The 23,416-nt window shown below is 43.1% G+C and overlaps 2 protein-coding genes across 3 annotated transcripts; one reads left to right on the top strand and one right to left on the bottom strand.

Annotated features, from left to right (window-relative positions):
• On the bottom strand, positions 1–1,899 carry LOC111976236 (NF-kappa-B inhibitor-interacting Ras-like protein 2). Its single transcript, XM_024005000.2, is given in 5 exon segments — positions 1–652; positions 654–806; positions 1,246–1,319; positions 1,435–1,553; positions 1,817–1,899. Coding segments are annotated over 4 exon segments (411 nt in total). The 5' UTR covers positions 1,529–1,553; positions 1,817–1,899; the 3' UTR covers positions 1–562.
• An 869-nt stretch (positions 1,900–2,768) lies between these two features.
• LOC112081261 (dnaJ homolog subfamily C member 7) lies at positions 2,769–12,346 on the top strand. 2 transcript variants are annotated; one of them, XM_024147580.2, is made up of 14 exons: positions 2,769–2,852; positions 7,276–7,364; positions 7,518–7,642; positions 7,874–7,987; positions 8,179–8,253; positions 8,369–8,487; positions 8,609–8,762; positions 8,974–9,138; positions 10,360–10,451; positions 10,584–10,657; positions 10,909–11,055; positions 11,243–11,395; positions 11,860–11,937; positions 12,069–12,346. In XM_024147580.2, the coding sequence occupies exons 1-14, from the start codon at positions 2,779–2,781 to the stop codon at positions 12,104–12,106; spliced, it is 1,497 nt and encodes a 498-aa protein (XP_024003348.1). In that variant the 5' UTR covers positions 2,769–2,778; the 3' UTR covers positions 12,107–12,346. The 2 variants fall into 2 exon arrangements, with proteins under 2 accessions (XP_024003348.1, XP_024003347.1); XM_024147579.2 differs by having other exon boundaries at positions 11,857–11,937.
• The last annotated feature ends 11,070 nt before the right edge of the window (positions 12,347–23,416 follow it).

Genomic DNA, 23,416 nt, shown 5'->3' with positions numbered 1-23,416 from the left:
TAAAATCTTTAGACAACGTCATTTTAAAACTCAAAGCGATCTCAAAAGACAGTAACATGTTTTCTGACATCTCTAAAAGAATAGAGGAATGTTTTATTAATTCTTCAAAATATGGATTTGTTTCATGTGCTGTAACTTAAAATAAAATGCAGATCATCCATGCTAAAATAGTTGCCATATTTCATCTGAGTAGATGGCATGCCAGTAGTGTAACAAATCTCCTGATTAACTAACAGTAATAGAATCCCTTATGTATCCTCCATGATACAAACAACCCTCTTGATTATCAATTTGTGTTACTTTTGATGTCATTTACTTGTCGTCAAAGATCAGTCTAAATGGTAAAATATGAGTCTAAATATGAGTCAAAATCTCCAAGAAACCATTGGTTTCTGATTCAGTCAGTGTACATTCATTCAGACCTAAAATTGCCTGTATTTGTAATAGGCTAATAATTAGCCTACTGTGTTTCTCCTCTCCTACTCTTTCACTCCCTGTCTCCTGAAATCTTTCTCATTCTTCATCAACCCTCACTCCCTCCCGCATCCATCCCCCTGCTCCCTCAGCTATCGACAGAGCCACTCCCCTTGTTCTTATTGCGGCTGAGGGGGAAGGATGATTTGCTCTGGGGCTGGGTCATCTTGCTGGCCAGCGTGGACAAAAGGCTCGATGAGGGTCCTCCGGTCTGCCACAGACACCTCCCACAGACGCACCTTTTCTGTCTTGGCCCAGTGCTGGGCCACTTCCGAGTCCACTCTCCTCTGCTCCTGCATGTCCAGCTTGTTGCCCAGCACCACTATGGTCACCTGTGGACAGATCATTCATCCATTTAGCACAGCCTCACATCACCTGGATATCAGCAAGTGAAGTGTGGTGGGTAGATAAGACATTAGGAACATTTTTAAAATATATTTTACCTTATTATTTTCTCCTAACCCTACCACTGATGGTCTGCAGTCAGTGGCGATAGGACGGCCGTCATCAGCAGGGTCTGTTTTGTCCTGAAGTTGCGGTGTTATTAACTAGCCTACACGACACTGTGCTTTACAACTACCATTGAAATCGATGAAAGTCCTTACCTTTTCTTATCACGGAAGCGGTCAATGTCTTTCTTGAGGGCCTCCATGCGTTTGAAGGACTCTTACTGTCGATGCTGTAGACCAGGACAAAACCGTCTGCAAAGGAGAAGTAGTGGCGAGGGAACTCCAGACCATCACGAAAGACCCCCGGTGTCGTAAAGCGCACTTGCTCTCGAGTGCCACGGTCCGTTTCTATGGAGCCAATATAGATATCCTCCAGGGTCTCCATGGGCTCTGAGCCTAGGGGGGGGGAAAGAGGGGAGCACTTTGGGATATAAATGGGACCAGAGGATCTGTGTAGTCAAAACATCAACATTGTCCTTGATCTCCTAGGTCCTACAAATGAATTGTTTACCCGCAATATGATTGGCATACAGCAGTTGCTCCAGGACAGCAGTCTTGCCAACCGCAGCCAGACCACACACCACCACTTTACAACTCTTGCCCATGATGATGATCAGTCTCTTGGCAACTCTGTAATTGAATAACAAGTCAGATGACAGTCTTGTCTCTGCAGCTAGCATGAAAAAAAGAGACAGACAGACAGACACACACACACACGCGCACGCAAAACATGATATTATCATGACAGTAGCAAACGTTTGCTAGCTAGCTACATGCTAACATTTAGCATCTATTTAGTTAGCTAACGATTCTATTTAAGTGATAATGGCCGTTGTTATGTTCTTCCAGATAACAACTCAATTCAACATTTGATTTCCTTGCAAACTTTTTACCTATAAAATGTAACTACACCGCTCCCGTAAATTCCAGACACCACTATCCAAAAATACTTCCTGTTTACAATGCATACGTAACGTCTCCCTCACTATCTTTAGTAACTGCGACCTCTAGCGTCCGATGGTCGTAAGACTTGTTTGAGTCACAACCACAGAGTATGGAAGACATTAACATGTTTTATTTTAATAGAGCGAGCTAGCTTCAATGTTACTCTATTTTTACTGACAAAATAGTCTGTCCGACCATACATTGTTTTACCCTGGCTGGGTGTCTGTTTCTGCTCTCTTGCCAATGCCAACTCCTGGTGGGCCAAAAACTATGGAGGAATTAAAGTGAGACTGTACGGCCAATCTGCCAACTTCTGTCTGTAGCTTCCGAAGAATTTGGGCTTCACACTGATATGATGAAGGTGAGTCTCTCACGAACTCATACGTGTCGGTTGTTTTGATTTAGGACGTAAGCCTCACAAGACTCGCCAGAAGGTAGCCTGGTACCAGTTAATTCAAACATTTTATGTCAGAATGTATGGAAGTCGTATAGTGCCTAAAAAACTGGGTTAAATATGTGTGAAAAAAAATTAAATAAAAAAGTTGCCTGATCTTTCTAATATCTTAAGGACAGACACTTCAAAACAAACGTCATTTTTGGCCTATGTTTTTCCATGTATACATCTGTTATCCATTGTGTTTATATTGGCTAATAGCAGAAAGGCCAAATTCAATGTTATCAAAAAACATTTTTATATATATTTTTGATACCTAAATTGGTCCTAAAATTCCAAATCAAATATCTAAATGATCCTTGGTATGACCATCTTAAAACAATTCCATATGTTAGCTTAGTAGATGCTGGTGGAACAAAAAGGTTTTGTTCAGGACTAACTTTCAGTGATCGATCGTCTTGTCTGGCTGTCAATCACCCCCCTCACTGATTCCCCCCCCTCCTTAGTCCCAGCAAAATGGCGACGGTTGATGACTGCGATGTGACCATGGATCCTGAAATGGAAATACTAAGCGATGAAGAATTGGAGAGGTACGTTGCGGAAAATGTACAACAAATGTTACACATTAGATTTAAGATTGTTCTCGTGCCATTGTCATGTTATTATAATCTTGGTCTGGCTAGTGTTGGTTTGCTTTTGCTTTGTGTCACACGGCAAGTAGGCCTTGCTAACCGGTTAGCTAAATAACGTTAGCCATTTTTCTCTTTTTCAAAAATCCATACCAACAAAGATAAAGTGGACTTTATCTGTTGTGTTAATGTTACCTAACCAACAAAGTTAGTCACAGTTTGCATCAACGTGTGTTATGGCTAGCTAACGTTAGCTTGCTATTGTACTAGCTAGTTGGCTAACGTTAGTACTTAGCAATGACGGTCGCAAAGCCTATGGTTAATGTTTTTGTTCTATAATTTTGACCAAATGTATTTCGCTAACTAGTTACTTAGCTAGGTAACGTAGATAACTGTTGTTAGTACTGCCATATTGCCATGTACCCACGCACGAGCCAGAAAAGTCCCCAAAATCTTGCCCCACTCAACCCACTGATTGTCCTCGCTGAGTGACGTTCTTCCAGAACATTCTCAGGTCTTGATGACCTGAACGAGATGGCAATAAATTAGGCTTTGCATGAGGTAACATACTATTGACTGACATGGTCTTCTTAGTATGCCTGAAGGGTGATCCAGTTTTTTACTGTAATGTTTTCCGAGGTTGTCAACTAGGCCTAGTCAGATCCATATATAAATGACGTTGGGCCTAGCTAATATATTCCCACCCCTAGTAATTATGTCATAACTTTTGTCTTGGCAAAAGTGGGGGCCACAAGTTCAACAACCAACCAATTTGTTATGATCAGGTGATAGTGGTAACTGTCCTGTTTCCTCAAGAACATGAAACATTACAAGGGCAAGGCATTGTCTTGGAAAATTGCCTTTATTTTCAGTTTCGCTTCATTGTCTGCTTTCTTGCTCCGATTGTGATCTGAACTGAAGCATGACGAGATTACAAGAAAAAGCTATGGCAGTTGCCCTCTCCCTGGCTTGACTTGCCATGTGGTTCCTGGTGATCTGCCTCTGTGTATTTCCCACTGAGCTCAAATAGCTGCTCTGTTTGTGAGCTGTACCCAGAAAATACCCACGTGGCCACTACCTCTCAGGTCCTCTATTTCCATTGGATGAGACCCCTCACTGCCTGCTGGTATGGCTCTTTCTATGTTTAGATGATTTTGCGCAGCTCCTTCCCCGTCCTCTCCCACACCAAGGTTAACTCGTCCAGCATACATGTTTGGAAACAGCAATAGCAGTGTTCAGGAAGCAATCTGATAGGCTATATTTTAGAACTAGATTAGCCCTGGTCTACCACCAAAGTTAATTATGATTAAAGAAGACCTTTAATCCTAGTATTGTCCCTTGTCTGTTTTGCTTGTCAGCGGTTACGTATAATATGCAATATCATGTAATAACCTACCTCCTTGCAGTCTGCGATACGGGCTGGGATAAAGTAATTGATTACTCGCCAATGCACCTCGAGGTTTTCCTCTAAGTCCCTTTTCACATTTACTTGGTCTATTTTGTGTCTCTATGGATGATACAGTACAACCTGTTAGGGATGGGCATTTGACCTTTTTTGACTGAGTACTCACGTTATATTTTTTCGAGTACGCTAATCCTAACTGCTAAATTTGCCTCATATTATTATGATTATTATTCAGTCAAAATAAAGTGACATTTATGATTATTTATTGAATCTGTAATATCAACTGGTTATATTATATTGTGGAACTCAATCTTCAAAAAGATAGTAACCTCAGCGGTGTGGCGCTTGCATGTAGAAGCCCATGGCTGTGCAATGGCATAGCCTTGTTTTGTTTAATTTAGAAGACAAGACGCTATTATTTCCCGAGACCTTATCACAGTCAAGACACCTATTTTAAAGTAAAAAAACATGTAATATAACACAATAAAATGGAACAGAATAATGCAAAGTGATTTGCATCTCGCCTCTGGAACCGTTATTCTCAATGATAATTTGAAACAGGGCTCAATTTGGCAAGTTGAGAAACAATCATTCAGGGTTACAAACCAAAATATTTCTACTTTTTAGTTTATTATGCCTCTTCCTTGGAATTTTCTAAATGGATGAACAATTCTACATTGAACACTGCATGTGGATGGATTATGGCCAGGGCATCTGTTTGGTGAGTAGGCCTAGGCTTAATGATTATGATAAAAATATGCTTTTTGTCTTAATCAAACAAATGTTTTTGCATATTTTCAGTGTGGAACCAGTCTATGTTTAGGGGGGTAATAGCCTAACCACTTCTAATTGCAAAGTAGGGTCATCACTAACGTTAGTTACCACAGACACAAAGTCAAACCCTGCCAATTACAACAATTCTGCTTCTTAAAATCAGATTTTACCCCTAACCCTTAACCACAGTTTTTTTAGGGAATCGCTCAGCTTTAATATTGCATATAGATTGTAACTTCCATCAATGTAATTGTCTGCATCATTTCCAATCCCCCATATTTTTTGTAAATGTCTATCTTTTTAAAATATATTTTACTTTAATATTTCCTCCTAACCCTACCATTTTGGTACACCAGAATTACATTAATTTCCAATGAAGGCAAACGCAGCGTTGCAGAGGCAGTTGTAGTGCGTTTGGTGTGGTGCATACGTTGGATTTATCTCATTTATGTGTCAAACTGTCTGCATAGACGTCTTCACAGAAATGGTAGCAGAAGGTGAATGTTGAACTTTTGTTGCACACACATCCAGATGATGCTGCATACTATTTTGCGCAATGACGCTGTCGGTGTGTTCGAAGCGTTAGGCTTCTACTTCCAGCGTACACATTTTATTTTACAATAGTTATCTTTTGTTTGTTTTTAATCACATCCTTCAGCTACCCTCAGCCGCTCCCATCTATCCCTGAAGACCATCCAGTTTGATTTCTATTTGCCATATATTTGTAACTGTGCTGTTTCAAAAGAATTCTGAACCTATATACATTTTACGGACATTCTATTTTACAGTGTTATCTTGTTTTTTAGCCCCTCCCATCTGTCTCTTAACACCATCCATTTTTATTTCTATTTGCCATTTCAACTGTGATGTTTCACAGAAGTTCCGAACCTTTCTATTCTCAGTTTCTACAGATTGTAAATGAAATATATATATTTTTCCTATAAGTATTATTGATCGATTGACTGACTTTTCAAATTCACCTAGTAGTGCTATTTGCAGAGTTAGCTCCGGGTAAATGTTGCAATTCTTCAGCCATGCCTGGACCTGCGACCAAAAACAAGCTACATGTGGACAGTACCAATACAAATGATCTAATGTTTCTGTCTCTTCGATGTGAAATCTGCACAGCTGGGATGGTTGTTTTATTTATATATATATATATTAGGTTGCATTTTTATAATAATTTTAATAAAAGCATTCTAAGTTTTGAATCCAATGTCGTTTTGTGTATGAGTTCATACACCATGTGCCATGGAATCGGTACATCAAATCTTTCCCCAACTATTTTGCAATCTAGGGCCAAAAGACAAGCACCTTATTTTTTCCCCCTTCCACTTACCGCAAAAAAAAACAGAAGAGGCAAGGCCACAATTAGTTGGTTGTAATTTTGGGTAGAGCAGACGTTTCATTATTTTTGCTAGCTGCATGTGTGACAACTCCACCACTACTATTTATGATATAATTTACAAGAATTATATATTTTTTTAAACATTGTTTATATATTTTTAAATAAATTAGTATATTTGAGTTGAACCATATTTGTTCTGTCTTTTCTGGTGGATTAAACTGAAATTGCAAACAACTTTCTATGGATTGTTTTAAAAATAGCAATATTTTGGAGTTCATTTCATTTTCAAATAACCGAAAGTGAGAGTAAAGGGGAAAAGGCCACACTGTTCACAGTATACCTAACCTTAAATTAAGACCAAATAACTAGTTTTTTTTATTTATGAATTTTTACAATATAGCCAATTTTGACTGACTGGTAACTGGTGTCAACCACAAAGTAGCCTACGCGGAAAATTATGCAATTATTCCAAAACGCATGTGCAGAGTGAGCGGTCGGAACGCAATTGAGTGAGTGAGGCGCGGAGGGGAAAGGGACGTTAGGGAGCAGAACTGTGTAATGCTTGGTTTCTTTTTTGTTGTGTCCCGCAAATGCACATGTACAAATGGAACACTAGAGTCAAAGCAAATGTAATATTGTCTTCAAGATGAAATTGACCAAATAGTTTAACAGTATTTGAAAAAAATGTGATCTCTGGTTAAAGATGGAGTTTTGACATCAGTTTGAGTACTCAATTAGTCATGCACATCCCGTCATTATGCAGTTTTACTCAGAACTCTCTCTTGGGTAATGTCAATAAATAGCCTCATTCTCAAGGTCTTTCTGTCTTTTTAAAAATTTCTCTATGTGTCATCCAGGGAAGCGGAGAGCTTCAAGGAGCAAGGTAATGCCTACTACATCAAGAAGGATTACTCTGAAGCATTCAACTACTACACCAAGGCTATAGGTAAGAATTCCATCAGTGATATCAACTGCAAAGGATATCCTCTTTATAGAGGGGAAACATCTTTGTTTTCTGTGGGTGAGGGGATCATTTATTCTTGTTAACGACAGTGAGTAAATACCATTTTTATTTTATTTTTTACTGTGTTCTCGACAGACATGTGTCCTAAAAATGCCAGTTACTATGGAAACCGGGCGGCCACACTGATGATGCTGAGCCGGCACAGAGAGGCGCTGGAGGACTCCCAGCAGGCAGTGCGGCTCGACGATACTTTCATGAAGGTAGGGTCCACCACCAGGCGTTGCAAGCCTTGAATACCCAGCTAGCTCCTAGGCAGACAAGTTAGTCAGACCTTCCTGTTTGTCTCATCTCATAATACGCGAATACGTCTAGCAGTTTGATGAGTACAACATTAAGGTAATGGAAAGATCTGAGTCATGGTTTGTGTGTTGGTCTCCTCCCTGCCTGTGTCAGTGTTTCTGCCTGTTAATTGTGAGTCAACTCTCCCACAGGGTCATCTACGGGAGGGGAAGTGCCACTTGTCCCTGGGCAACGCCATGGCAGCCAGCCGCTGTTTCCACAGGGTTCTAGAACTGGAGCCCGACAACAGCCAGGCACAGCAGGAGGTGGGTCAGACAGTTTGTCTGGCAGACTAGGTCCTAACAGCAATGCATTGTAAAGAGCTAATTGCTCTACAGTAATTGAAATCCTTTGTTAACGGTGACAGATATTCCATGAGTTTTGCTTAGGTTGAGGAAAACATCAGGCAGCGTAGCGGCTTCCTTACGTAAAAGCATAAGTTTGAATCTGTTTTCAGGTAAAGAATGCAGATTCTGTCCTGGAGTATGAAAAGATGGCTGAACTAGGATTTGAAAAGCATGACTTCAGGATGGTAGGCTGTTGGCTGCATGTTGTCTTCTTATCAAGCAAATTGTTATCCTTATTCGGGGGAATGGGCATATTGTCATATCAAATCTAGCACCAATGTTTCTCTCTGGACTGTGCAGGTTGTGTTCTGCATGGACCGTGCCTTGGAGTCGGCCTCGGCCTGCCATCGGTTCAAGGTGCTGAAAGCAGAGTGTCTGGCCATGCTGGGGCGTTACCCAGAGGCCCAGTCAGTAGCCAGGTAAACAAGACATTGTTGGAGCCTGGAAAACCATTAAATAAAGGCAATTTCCCTAGCTGATGCGCACCATTGGAAATGTATCTTGTCATGTGAGACTTGTTTCTTTGTCTTCCTCTCTCAGTGATATCCTGCGGATGGACGCTACTAATGGCGATGCCCTGTATGTCCGTGGTCTCTGTCTGTACTATGAGGACTGTATTGACAAGGCCGTCCAGTTCTTTGTCCAGGCCCTGCGCATGGCCCCTGACCATGAGAAGGCTCGCCTGGCCTGCAGAGTGAGTCCTCCATCCACCTTCCACCAGGACTCTAGCCCTGCAATTAGGCGCAGCTAACCTGCCTAATAATTATGCTAATGCAGACAAATTGCCTCCATCCTTTTGTAAGACGTAGCCACAGAACACTATAACCAATTCTGTCTCCACTACTGGCTTGCTGACACACTTTAAGTTTGCAGAGGTTGCTAAGTGCTCTCTCTTTTCCACCCAGAATGCCAAAGCACTCAAAGCCAAGAAGGAGGATGGGAACAAAGCCTTCAAGGACGGGAACTATGATGCAGCCTACGAGCTGTACTCTGAGGCCCTGACCATAGACCCCAACAACATCAAAACCAATGCTAAGCTCTTCTGTAACAGGGGCACCGTGGGATCTAAGGTGAGGCTCAAACACACAGCACCAGGAGGAGAACTGCCATACCATGTTATCTTGTCTTATGCAGCCATGGCGTTTCTGCCATTTTGGTCCCCAGTTCGATTCGGCCTATTATTATTATCATCTTAGTCTTCATTGGAAGGCTCTCCGTTTGCTTGCAAATGAGGTATTGCTGTTTTCAATTACAGTGGTTGTTTTTGCCTTTTCAGCCAGGCAGCTGATATTTGATACCTGTAGGCCCCTATAAAATCTGTGCCTTTTTTGTTGTCTGAATCTGTTTTATCAGGTTTTCGCTCTCCAAATCACACTTTTGATGTAACATCCACATTTTTATTTATTTTGAAAAATGTAAGAAATGTAGGTTTTTGGGTGTACTTACCCTTTAATTCAACTGTGCACGAGCTAGGGACCTTTTTTGGTTCTGATGTTTCTGTAGTGCTCATGTGATTTCAGAGTTTGTAAAACGAATGGCCACTGGATTGATAATCCATGATATCATTCTGCCAGGTAGGCAGGCATAGGCTACTTTGTGTTTAATAATTCATTGTATGTTTTTGGGAAAGCCTTTCCATCTCGCAGAAGACGGTTGTCATGACATTAGCATCATCACTAACGGCTACACAGAGTGGTAGACAAGCATGCACGCACACGGGCATTCCTGAGCCGTCGCTTCTTCAGAAAGTTCAAGGAAAATATGAATCGCTGATGCATGTCTTGTAATAATCTTGGACAAATCAATGCATTTTCTAATTAGTTGATTTCCTACTAAGTAAAATATATTTGAGTGTTGAATTTTTTATGTCTGGATCCTGTGATTCCATCCGAATTCTCTGTAAAACGGATTTTAAAGGGCCTTATACCTGTATAACTCTGCTCAAAATGTCTCCTGGCAGCATGTAGCTGTTAGATTGTAAATCCTCCAGGAAGTCACTCATATGGACCAACGTAGCGCTACTGTACTGGCTGTGAAGGTGGCCTTCTGCATGGGCACCCGCATACTCTCTCGCTCACAGATGCGTGCCACAAACTCACACACCTCTCATACAGTGTGGCCCATCTTACCGTGTGTATTTTTAGCAGTGCTCCGCACTTTGCTTCATTTTCTCTATCTAGAACTAGGCCAGCATCTCTCCTCTTTCTTCTTCTGTCGCACGCTTCCTTGCACATTCCACAGTCCGCTTACTCTTTTTCTCTTTTATTTCCTTTTTTTCTTTTCTTTCAAAGCTGAAAAAAATAGACCAGGCCATTGAAGACTGCACAAAGGCAGTTAAGCTGGATGAGACCTACATCAAGGCCTATTTACGGAGAGCACAGTGGTACGTCAATCAACCTTAGTTTCCTAGCAATATGTCCGTGGTGGTGGTGGTTAGAGAGCATGCAAGAATATGGATATTCATCGGATATGGTTATGATCCCTCAAGCTTGTTTCTATACATCTCTGTGTTCAGTTACATGGACAAGGAGGAGTACGATGAGGCTGTGAGGGATTATGAGAAGGTCTACCAGACAGAGAAAACCAAAGGTATGTCGTGTGTCTCATTGGTGTGACTCGACCACCCCTCTCTCCATCCCAGTCTACCACGCTACCTCTGTCTGGGTCCTGTTGCTTCACACTCCTGTTTTCTCCCCCACACCCTGTTTTGACGCAATGTCTTAGGTGTCGGTCTCTGAGGGGTGGAATTTCTGTATAGCTCCTCCTGCTGTTACGGCGCCCTAACTGCTCTTTATTATTAATACTATCTTTGTCGTCTCACTCTTAACTCCTTTCCTTAGAACACAAGCACCTCCTGAAGAATGCACAGTTGGAGCTGAAGAAGAGCAAGCGGAAAGATTACTACAAGGTGCTGGGAGTGGACAAGAACGCCACAGAGGACGAGATCAAGAAGGCTTACCGTAAACGGGCCCTCATGCACCATCCAGGTAGCTAAGAGAGGCCATTTCTCAGTTCAACTATCCAGTCTATTTTACTGATATAAAAAAAAAGCAGTGTGTCAGGAGATGTATTTCAATGCAAAGTGGAAACAAAACATTTAACTTAGCTGCTCCTGTACCTTCTCTCATTTCCCCTGACTGACGGCCCTGGTTTGTCTCTCTCTCTCTCTCTCAGACCGTCACAGCTCGGCCAGTGCTGAGGTTCAGAAGGAAGAGGAGAAGAAGTTTAAGGAGGTGGGTGAGGCGTTCACCGTGCTGTCTGACCCTAAGAAGAAATCCCGCTACGACAGTGGTCACGATCTGGAGGACGACACAGGCAACATGGGAGGTGAGGGCTGGAGATCAGCAGGGGAACCCCTTTCAAGGGAGGATGGAAGGGGAAGGGGCTGAAACTGCCGTGTCTGTTTGCGAAAAAATAACAAACTGTCTCTCTTACCCCCCGGGACATCATTTCACACACAATAGAATAGCAGAATATCTACTGGCATTTTTTTTACTATGATGCTGGCTGCTCCTCTGCTCTGTTTCATCAACAAAACAATAAAGGTGCTGGGGGCGAAAAGTGCCGCTTCCCCCCCCCCCCCTCTTTACGTATTTCGGCTTTAACAGGGACTAAATGACTGTTACTTGACTTGATTTAAACACCAACTGGTTTAAGCCATTTGTATTTCAGAGCTGTAAATGGGTGTTTACCACATTCATTTTACACGGTTAGTTTTGTGAATTTGTGGTGAGATTGTACTTCCCTCAGCTGTGATGTTGATCCTCATAATGTGTTTCTGTCCCTAGCAGATTTTGACGCCAACAACATTTTCAAGGCATTCTTTGGTGGCGGGGGCGGCCAGGGCTACAGTTTCGAAGCTAATCAATGTATGTATACAAACAGCTGTAGGAAACAGTATTAATTGTTTTTTTTTTTTTTTTTTAATAAATAAAATAATAATACATTCACAATTCAGCATATTTCAGATTCTGTTGAATAATTTACATTTGTTTTGTAGCATCCGGACCAGGAAATTTCTTCTTCCAGTTTGGTTAATTGGAGAATCCTAGTACTTATACAGTAGCTCAATCATGGACTCTATTCAAATGGATTCACCCCCCACCCTCAATTTTAATTAGTCTGGCTGTTCCTCAGTTGGATTCTGTCATTACCTGAACGAATAATGCTGTCAAATCACATCATGCAACAAACGAATGACGCAAGTATCCATTGAAGACTAATACTATTTTGATATTTGGTTTCATTTTGTCAAACAATAAAGACATTGAAATTGAATTTGTATAAAAACAATGTTGGCCCAAAAAAGTATGACTCATAATGGAACTTTTAAACGGGACTGTGCAGATATCTGGCCTTCTCAAGGCTCAGGCCAAGATGCGACTTCAAGATGGGGAAATCTGAGAAAAACCTAGGGACCTACAAACCTCCTTTAACCGCCTACACTTGACCTACTGTCCAAGCAGTATTCAAAGCATGCATATCTTGCCCAGTATTTAATGGTGCAAAATACCATGGGCAACTGAACAACTTGCATGTTGTGTGGCAGCCTACTTTATACCCAACAACCAAAAGATGACTTAGCAGCGGTGGATGATTGCTTAATGAAAGTGGTCTCCATTCCATCATGTTATATGAACAGTTAATTATTTTCCATAACAGCCTGGGGTAAATAGAGTTAAATCCATAAACTACTGCTTAAGTAGAGTCAGAAGATGGCTGTGCTGGTGTACTATGCCAGGCCTGTTGCCATCTTGTGGTCAGCTTCCTCACCACAGGTTTTATGTTTGATGTTGCCATTCACCGGTTGCTACATTGTACATTTTACTGGAATGTAAAGTGTTTATTTGTGTTGATAGTTTGACTGTTTTCTTATTTTCTTTTTTTATGTATATTTATTGTAAATTGGCTGTCTCAGAGCCACTACCAGGAGATGAGGATGCTCCTCTATTATGGAAAAGACTGAAAAGGGGCACCAACGAACAACATCCTTTTGGCACAAACTCAGGAAATGAATTTGGTTGTGCTTGCCATTTTATAAGATACTGTGTAGACATCTATATATTTTACTGGCTGTGTACCCTAGTATGCTGAATGTGAGCAACCGCTAAGTCAACTAGTACAGTAAGTACCGTCTCACTTACAGCACACTATGTATACAGTCTATGATTGGGGTTATCTAGAATGTGTCTAGGCAAACTGTCAAATTAGTTAACATCTTATTTTGCCCATGCTGTTTAAAAGTATACCCTAGTATAATGTAGGTTGTCTATGGGCTATGCCCCTAGCAGTATTAAACTATTCAGGCCTGAGTTCCACTGCCCTGTGTAAATTATGCAGCTAATATAAAAAAAGAGCTTATACAATTGCTATGACATTATGGGTGGTAGAGGTTCTTATTTTATTTTTTATTTAAGATCTCTTGGTGCACTTTTAAGAGGAAGGCATCCCCATCCTGGACTCGCTCTCAAGAAGCCCTCAACAGTCTTGACTATGGAGTCTTTATCCAACAGCCATGTAAATAAAGTAGGCCTCTTGTTTCCCCCTTCAAATGTCCCGTTTGTCAATGTTTGTATTTGGTATTTATTTGATTTCCTTTGGCCTTATTCTTTTCGAGGTGTACCCCAAGCTCAAAGAAAGTACTAAAAACTAAATATTTTGGGATCCAAGACAGACTAATTGTTTGTGGTGTTTTGGAGAGATGGCAGGTGGTGAATGAGGTAAACATTTTATATATTTAACTGTTCGGTGGTAATAAGATTAAAGTAATCACCACCGTATCCATATTTTTCAAGTCCAGACAGGGCCACTCTAAATTACCGGACAGTTTCCACTAAATAGCACAGCCACAAAGTCAAAATTGTCTATATCGTAAAAATTCATGGACACAAACATCAGCTTTTTTTGGGGTCATCAAGGTTAGAGTTAGACATAGATTAACAGTGTGGGTTAGGTTAAATACAATTTTAAGGAGTTAAATTGTATAAATGAGCAGGGTTTTTGCCTTTGTGGCTGTGGTAACTAGTGACGACATAGAATGACTCCTCTAGAGGGTTGCTAGGATACCACTGATGGGACTTTGTTGCAAAAATGTCTGACAATGAAGGAGACCAAGGACCCAAAAGCACATTTTCTACTTACATGGCCGAGGGGGACCAGTTGTACCACAAAGGAGAGTATGTCAAAGACAGTGAAAGCTACTCTAGGGTATGGCTTTAACTTAACTCTGTGTGTTGGTAACTAGCAGCTACAGTACAGTAGCTAGTAAAGTTAGTGGGAGAGGATTGGCAGGGAGGGACATAAGGATAGGGCAGCCGTGCTTCTAGCCCCATGGCAACTTTGCAATATACATATTTTTTTAATGTGATATTTCTTACATTATTAGCCCAGATTTTTTGTGTTATTACGTACTGCCGGGAAGAATCTTTGGATATCAGAGCGGCGGTAACTCACCAGCGTTACAACCAGGAATACGACTCACCCGAATCGGATCCTTTGTTCATACCCTCCAGGGCAATTGAACTGATTGTTTTGATCACACGGACTGGGATATGTTCCGGGTAGCCTCTGGCAATAACATCGACGAATACGATGACTGAGTTTATCATGAAGTGTATAAGAGATGTTGTACCCACTGTGACTATTAAAACCTACCCTAACCAGAAACCGTGGATAGATAGCAGCATTCGCACAAACCATTGCATTTAACCATGGCAAGGTGACTGGGAATATGTCCGGATACAAACAGTGTAGTTATTCCCTCCGTAAGGTAATCAAACAGGCAAAATTCCAGTATAGAGATAAAGGCTCAGACACTAGACGTATGTGGCATGGTCTACAGACAATCACGGACTACAAAAGGGAAAACCAGCCACGTCACGGACACTGACGTCTTGCTTCCAGACAAGCTAAACACCTTCACCCGCTTTGTGGATAACACAGTGCCACCGACGCGGCCCGCTACCAAGGACTGTGGGCTCTCCTATTCCGTGGCCGACGTGAGTAGACATTTAAGCGTGTTAACCTTCGCAAGGCTGCCGGCCCAGACAGCATCCCTAGCCAAGTCCTCAGAGCATGTGCAGACCAACTGGCTGGAGTGTTTGAATATGTCCGGAATCTCCCTATCCCAGTCTGTTATCCCCACATGCTTCAAGATGGCCACCATTGTTCCTGTACCCAAGTAAGCAATGGTAACTGAACTAAATGATTATCGCCCCATAGCACTCACTTCTGTCTTCATGAAGTGCTTTGAGAAACTAGTCAATGATCATATCACTTCCACCTTAACTGACACCCTAGACCCACTTCAATTTGCTTACCGCCCCAATAGATCCACAGACGATACAATCGCCTTTGCACTGCACACTGCTCTATTCCATCTGGACAAGAGGAATACCATGTAAGAATGCTGTTCATTGACTATAACTCAGCATTCAACACTATAGTACCCTTCAAACTCATCATTAATCTCGAGGCCCTGGGTCTGAACCCTGCCCTGTGCAACTGTCCTGGACTTCCTGATGGGCCGCCCCCCAAGTGGTGAAGGTAGAAAACAACACCTCCACTTCGCTGATCCTCAACACTGGGGCCCCACAAGGGTGCATGCTCAGCCCCCTTCTGTACTCCCTGTTCACCTATGACTGTGTGGCCACGCACGCCTCCAATCACGTTTGCAGACAACAGTAGTAGGCCAGTAGACAGCCTATAGGGAGGAGGTGAGGGCCCTGGGAGTGTGGTGCCGGAAAATAACCTCTAACTCAACATCAACAAAATGAAGGAGCTGATCGTGAACTTCAGGAAACAGCAGAAGGAACACCCCCCTATCCACATCGACGGGACCGCAGTGGAGAAGGTGGAAAGTTCCTCGGTGTACACATCACTGACAAACTGAAATGGCCCACCTACACAGATAGTGTGGTGAAGAAGGCGTAACAGCGCCTCTTCAACCTGAGGAGGCTGAAGAGATTTGGCTTGGCACCTAAATCCCTCAAACTTTTACAGATGCACAATTGAGAGCATCCTGTCAGGCTGTATCACCGCCTGGTACGTCAACTCCACCGCTCGCAACCGCAGGACTCTCCAGAGGGTGGTGCGGTCTGCCCAACACATCACCGGTGGGCAAACTACCTTCCCTCCAGGACACCTACAGCACCCAATGTCACAGGAAGGCCAAAAAGATAATCAAGGACAACAGCCATCCAAGCCACTGCCTGTTCACCCCGCTATCATCCAGAATGCGAGGTCAGTACAGGTGGATCAAAGCTGGGACTGAGAGACTGAAAAACAGCTTCTATCTCAAGGCGATCAGACTGTTAAATAGCCATTACTAGCACATTTGAGGCTGCTGCCCTATATACATAGACTTCAAATCATTGGCCACTTTAATAATGGAACACGAGTCACTTTAATAATGTTTACATATTTTGCATTACTCATCTCATATGCAAACTCAGCAAAAAAAGAAACGTCCCTTTTTCAGGACCCTGTCTTTCAAAGATAACTCTTAAAAATCCAAATAACTTCACAGATCTTCATTGTAAAGGGTTTATGCTTGTTCAATGAACCATAAACAATTAATGAACATGCACCTGTGGAACGGTCATTAAGACACTAACAGCTTACAGACGGTAGGCAATTAAGGCCACAGTTATGAAAAGGTAGGACATTAAAGAGACCTTTCTATTGACTCTGAAAAACACCAAAAGAAAGATTCCCAGGGTCCCTGCTCATCTGTGTGATGCTGCAAGGAGGCATGAGGACTACAGATGTGGCCAGGGCAATAAATTGCAATGTCCGTACTGTGAGACGCCTAAGACAGAGCTACAGGGGGACAGGACGAACAGCTGATCGTCCTCGCAGTGGCAGACCACGCGTAACAACACCTGCACAGGATCGGTACATCTGAACATCACACCTGCGGGACAGGTACAGGATGGCAACAACAACACCAGAAATGCACAATCCCTCCATCAGTGCTTAGGCTGAGAGAGGCTGGACTGAGGGCTTGTAGGCCTGTTGTAAAGGCAGGTCCTCGCCAAACATCACCTTCAACAACGTCGCCTATGGACACAAATCCACCATCGCTGGACGAGACAGGACAGGCAAAAAGTGCTCTTCACTGACGAGTCGCGGTTTTGTCTCACCAGGAGTGGTGGTCGGATTCACGTTTATCGTCGAAGGAATGAGTGTTACATCGAGGTCTGTACTCTGGAGCGGGATCGATTTGGAGGTGGAGGGTCCGTCATGGGGCGGTGTGTCACAGCATCATCGGACTGAGCTTGTTGTCATTGCAGGCAATCTCAACGCTGTACGTTATTTTGTTTTTTATTTTATTTCACCTTTATTTAACCAGGTAGATCAGTTGAGAACAAGTTCTCATTTACAACTGTGACCTGGCCAAGATAAAGCAAAGCAGTGGGACACAAACAACACAGAGTTACATGGGATAAACAAACGTACAGTCAATAACACAATAGAAAAATCTATATACAGTGTGTGCAAATGTAATTAAACACTGGAGTGATAGATGTGCAGAAGATGAATGTGCTGGGGTGCAAAGGAGCAAAAAATTACTAACAATATGGGGACGAGGTAGTTGGGTGGGCTATGTACAGGTGCAATGATCGGTAAGCTACTCTGACAGCTGATGCTTAAAGTTAGTGAGGGAGATATGACTCCAGCTTCAGGGATCTTTTTTTGGGGGGGAAGGGGGTGACCAGTGAAATATACCTGCTGGAGCGTGTGCTACGGGTGGGTGCTGCTATGGTGACCAGTGAACTGAGATAAGGCAGGGCTTTACCTAGCAAAGACTTATAGATGACCTGGAGCCAGTGGGTTTGGCGACGAATATGAAGCAAGGGCCAGCCAATGAGAGCATACAGGTCGCAGTGGTGGGTATTTTTGGTGACAAAACGGATGGCACTGTGATAGACTACATTCAATTTGCTGAGGAGAGTGTTGGAGGCTATTTTGTAAATGTCATCGCCGAAGTCAGGGATCGGCAGGATAGTCAGTTTTACGAGGGTATGTTTGGCAGCATGAGTGAAGGATGCTTTGTTGCGAAATAGGAAGCCGATTCTAGATTTAATTTTGGATTGGAGATGCTTAATGTGAGTCTGGAAGGAGAGTTTACAGTCTAACCAGATACCTAGCCGGCTACCTAGGTATTTGTTCTAAGTCAGAACCGTCCAGAGTAGTGATGCTAGGCGGGCGGGTGCGGGCAGCGATCGGTTGAAGAGCATGCATTTCGTTTTACTTGCATTTAAGAGCAGTTGGAGGCCTCAGAAGGAGAGTTGTATGGCATTGAAGCTCGTCTGGAGGTTTGTTAACACAGTGTCCAAAGAAGGGCCAGAAGAATACAGAATGGTGTCGTCTGCGTATAGGTGGATCAGAGAATCACCAGCAGCAAGAGCGACATCATTGATGTATACAGAGAAAAGAGTCCGCCTGAGAATTGAACCCTGTGGCACCCCCATAGATTGCCAGAGTCCCGGACAACAGGCCCTCCGATTTGACACACTGAACTCTATCTGGGAAGTAGTTGGTGAACCAGGCGAGGCAGTCATTTGAGAAACCAAGGCTGTTGAGTCTGCCGATAAAAATGATTGACAGAGTCGAAAGCCTTGGCCAGGTCAATGAAGACAGCTGCACAGTATTATCTTTTATCAATGGCGGTTATGATATCGTTTAGGACCTTGAGCGTGGCTGAGGTGCACCCATGACCAGCTCGGAAACCAGATTGCATAGCGGTGAAGGTACGGTGGGATTCAAAATGGTCGGTGATCTGTTTGTTAACTTGGCTTTCGAAGACCTTAGAAAGGCAGGGTAGGATATATATAGGTGTTATGATTTTTATCAATAATGACTAAATGATGTATACATTTAACGTAGAACTATAACTAACAGAATTCTACCCTGTCACTGTATGATTGTATGAATTTTATTAGAATCATAAATCTATACATCTGATGTGTGTAGTTTTAGTCAGAATTAGAACAAGGACTTTTTGTTCCTTTTTAGTATGTAAGCAGGGTGCAAGTGTGAAACAAATGATAAGAGGAGCTATCGACAGACAAGCTGTACTACTGTGTTCCTTTCAGGACATTCTGTCCCCACCCAGGGAGGGGAGAGACCTTGGGCTTGTAGTAGATTGTATAACAGGTGGCAGACAATGTATGAGAAGGAGAAGACTTGTGAACTATATTGTCATTGTCTTAGAGGAGGAGGGACCGTTATGACGAAATGAGAGGTGTATAAACCAATGTACATGTAAGGATGGGCAGAGCTCTCGTAAATAAACCTGCTGACTATGGTAGACTGGCCTCTGTCTGTTTCATTTTAATAAGAACCTTACAAATTCTTGGTAACAGAGTATTTTAATTGAAGTTCAGTTTATGAACATTGAGAACAAAATTCTCATAACAATTGGTCCTTCGAAGCCGGATCTCAATATCTGCCTCTGTCGTCCCAGGGAACTGCTGAAAACCGTGCACGGGCGGATCCAGGATCCGTAAGACAAAGACCTGACCTCTGAATTGAGGGTTTATTTCAGGCCAGTGGTGAACTGGTACACGACAGAGGTGGTGACGAGATCCAACCTACATTGCTTTTCCCAGTCTACAAGACAGGTCAGTAAATCTTTATTTACGAATTTGGGGGGAATGATTTCAGATATCTTTGATTTGATGTTCTAAAATGTTTAGAATTGATCAATAATAGGAGCTTGGGTATTCCAAACAGATTCACCAGGAGGTTTTTTAACCAATATCGATAACAGGGCAGGTCCGAAATGACCTGAGGTAAGGTGCACTACCATAAATAAAATTAGCTTAATAGATCTGGGTGCCTTGGTGGCCAGAAGGGTTATTAAGGCTTAATAGATCCGGCGTCCTTGGTGCCCAGAGGGGTTATTAAGGGGGGATATTAAATAGGTACTGTGGGATAGGACGGTGATCTTGTACAAATAGGATAACTCATATGGCTAATTAAACACAGGGTAGATTAGCCATAGATCCAATTCAACAGACATACCTAAATAAAGTCCTAAACTGAGAGTGAGGATATAAACTAGGCTTGGTGAGATAGGAAGGTAATTCTATGCGAACAAGATAACTTGAATGGTCAATTAAACACCGGGTGAATTGACCATCGATCCGATTCAACAGACAGTACTGAAATAAAGTCCAAAAAGGAGGAGAGGGAAGCCTAATATAGCGGAGTGGCACCAGTTAAGCCAGGCGAGGTCTCCGCATGTGTGTGGGGTGGGACAAAAGAACTATCTAAGGAATTTTGAGCGGGACTGAGGGCTCTACAGTGAAATAAAACAATAAGAACTAGCCAAGACAGCAGTAAACAAGGCATATTGACATAGAGAGAGGCATAAAGCAATCACAGGTGTTGATCAGGAGAGCTAAGACAACAATGGGTAAATGGCGATGAATGGTGTGAGGATATGTGTTTTATGCACTATAGCCCGCCACCACATCATTTGTGATTGAATATTGTATGCTGTATCTGCTTTGTGCCTGTGTGTGTGCTGGAAATAACATTTTGCCCCAGATAGTGTGCTGAGAAGCTGTGGTTAACCTTGAGCGAGAACAGTATGCTTTCTATGCAGGTGCAAATAGCTCAACAGTGTTACAGAACTGTCTGACCTCAGTCTCTAGGGTGWGGGAGCGTAATCTACACAGCAACAGCGCCGGACATCTGGAGCGCCACCGACAGGCTAGTGAGTCTAAACCACGCTAAGCCTCTACTGTGATAGGCCAACGGACGAGTTGGAACTAMCACTGTCACAGTATAACAAAGGTTGATTGTATCATTTCGAGCCAGTTCTCTGTTCTACCCTGCGAGGTGTTACAGTGAACCCGTATATACGAAAATTGCATTTACCATTTATCAATTGTGTTTAATAAAAATACTTAAAGTATATTAGGTGACTCTGAATCACATTTTATCCTGATACCAGATTTGATTGACGCAAACCTTTAAAATGGGCAGAGCGGGTCAGATAGGTACATACAGGAACTGAGTTCGAGGCTGGGGCCGATAGGTAAACAAAATGAGGTACCGTGTTATTGAAACAGTCCAGGGGGAATCAGCTGTGTAGCCGAGTGATCATAGGGTCAAAAGAGCAGCAATAGGTCAGGGTCCCGTTCGGTAGTCACTACTACGCTAGGCGAGCAGGGGACACAGTGCTCAGAAAAGCTAGCGGGCCGGGGCTAGTAGATGGTTCTTCGGCGACATCGTAACAGAATAGCCTGTTGAGACCACATCGGGCGATCACGTCGGCAGTCTAGTCTTGATGGATCGGCGGGGTTCTGTGTCGACAATAAAGGGGTCCAGGGCAATTGGCAAAGGAGGTATTGTAGCCCTAGAATTAGCTGGTATATGGGCCTAGCTCGAGGCTAGCTCAAGGCTAGCTGGTGCTTGCTTCGGGACAGAGGCGTTAGCTAACAGTAGCCACTTGTTTGTAGCTAGCTAGCTGCGATGATCCGGTGTAATGATCCAGAGCGGCAGGAATCCGGTGATGTGGTAGAGAGAAGCAGCCCGATATGCTCTGGGTTGATATCGCGCTGTGCAGACTGGCAGGTGTTGTCCGAGCAACACCTGCCAGTCTGCACAGCGCGATATCAACCCAGAGCATATCGGGTGACCGAGAAAAAGGTGAAGAACACTAGCCGTGGCTAACAAAGATTAGTAGCTAGTTAGCTGGCTAGCTCCTGATGGAAGTCCCAGTTATCAGGAATAAAAATAGCAGATCCTTACCACATTGGGTGAGGCGTGTTGCAGGAAAGTATATTTAGTTCGTAGATAGAAAGTGAGATTAAGATATATACGAAAAAGACAGGCTATTTACACAGGATAAGACAAATACAAACACACACGTCCTACTGCAACGCCATCTTGGATCAGTTGTGTTACAGGGAAAACATCCTCCTCCCTCATGTGGTGCCTTTCCTGCAGGCTCATCCTGATATGACCCTCCAGCATGACAATGCCACCAGCCATACTGCTCATTCTGTGCGTGATTTCCTGCAAGACAGGAATGTCAGTGTTCTGCCATGGCCAGCGAAGAGCACGGATCTCAATCACATTGAGCACGTCTGGGACCTGTTGGATCGGAGGGTGAGGGCTAGGGCCATTCCCCTCAGGATGTCCGGGAACTTGCAGGTGCCTTGATGGAAGAGTGGGGTAACATCTCACAGCGGGAGCGCTCCACGTACCAGAGAAAACCATGCCCGACAGGCGGGGGCAAAACACACGGTCTACCTTTAGCCCCCATCCCACTAGCACATTTAGCTTGCTAGTTAGATAGCAAACGGTGTCGCCCACGCCTCCCACCTGCTGTGTAACGGACTAGCTGGCTATAATAACACACAGTGTACTTCACTCCCACCTGCCGAACACCTGCCCTCACCGTCGTTAACAGAACTGCGAGAAAACAGTGCCCTACAGGCAGGGACGAAGGACACTGTCTACTGGTGTATGGCCAGCTAGCTACCGTTGCCGCCCCTTCTTCTGTGGGGTTTATCGGCAGCTGGCATCCAATGGTATTGTGCATTAATGCACCCTCCACTTTACGCCTGTCCTAGTTTAAAAGCTGACATATATAATTATAAAGAGGGGTTCCTGCAGATGCAGGAATGTCTACATGCAGGAACGCCCCGAATTGCAGGCCGCAATTATCTTGGTCCCGACAGAGATCATTGCGTCGAGGTTGACATTTTTTCCATGTTGTGGGTGGGAGCCGGCATTCAAATAGACGATTTTGGGATTAAACTATTTTTGTTGTCACGCAGATTATTTGAAAACGTTCTGCTTTGTATGCGTTTGTCTACCTGTTGTATTAAAAGCAAACATTTGTGTCATTATTCACACATTCAGAATTAGCTGCTTCAAATTCAGGGGTTTTCCTCTCCTAGTCGGGCGTGTGAGTTCAAGTGCGCCTACTATATGTGTGGTTTCGTTGAAATAGAGTAGGCGGAAAATCACGTGGCAATTATCTTTCCAAAGAAATGTACTTAAATATGATTAGACCGTAATCCACTGGAGAATGTCACAAGGAGTTCACATTTGCTTAGCGTAAACAAGATATCCCCATGATGGGGAAATCATGGAGATATCTTGTTTGCGGTATGCAAATGTGAACTGATGGGCCATCAGTACGGAATAAACTAGACTAGAATGGTATAGAACAGAATGTCATAGCTACCATGATGGGGATATCATGGAGATATCTTGTTTGCGGTATGCAAATGTGAACTGATGGGCCATCAGTACGGAATAGGCTAGACTAGAATGGTATAGAACAGAATAGCATTGACTAGAATAGAATAGAGAAGGATT

Source organism: Salvelinus sp. IW2-2015, linkage group LG2 (assembly GCF_002910315.2).
Source record: "Salvelinus sp. IW2-2015 linkage group LG2, ASM291031v2, whole genome shotgun sequence".
Lineage (NCBI taxonomy): Eukaryota > Metazoa > Chordata > Actinopteri > Salmoniformes > Salmonidae > Salvelinus > Salvelinus sp. IW2-2015.
Note: the sequence above shows the minus strand (reverse complement) of the source record. Positions and strands in the feature narration are given on the sequence as shown.

Bases quoted from the DNA above. Each gene is read 5' to 3' on its own strand.
- LOC112081261 (XM_024147579.2), top strand. From the start codon at position 2,779: ATGGCGACGGTTGATGACTGCGATGTGACCATGGATCCTGAAATGGAA. The intron at 2,853-7,275 runs GTACGTTGCGGA...TGTGTCATCCAG, and splicing joins AGCGATGAAGAATTGGAGAG to GGAAGCGGAGAGCTTCAAGG. The intron at 11,938-12,068 runs GTATGTATACAA...TTTGTTTTGTAG, and splicing joins CAGTTTCGAAGCTAATCAAT to CATCCGGACCAGGAAATTTC.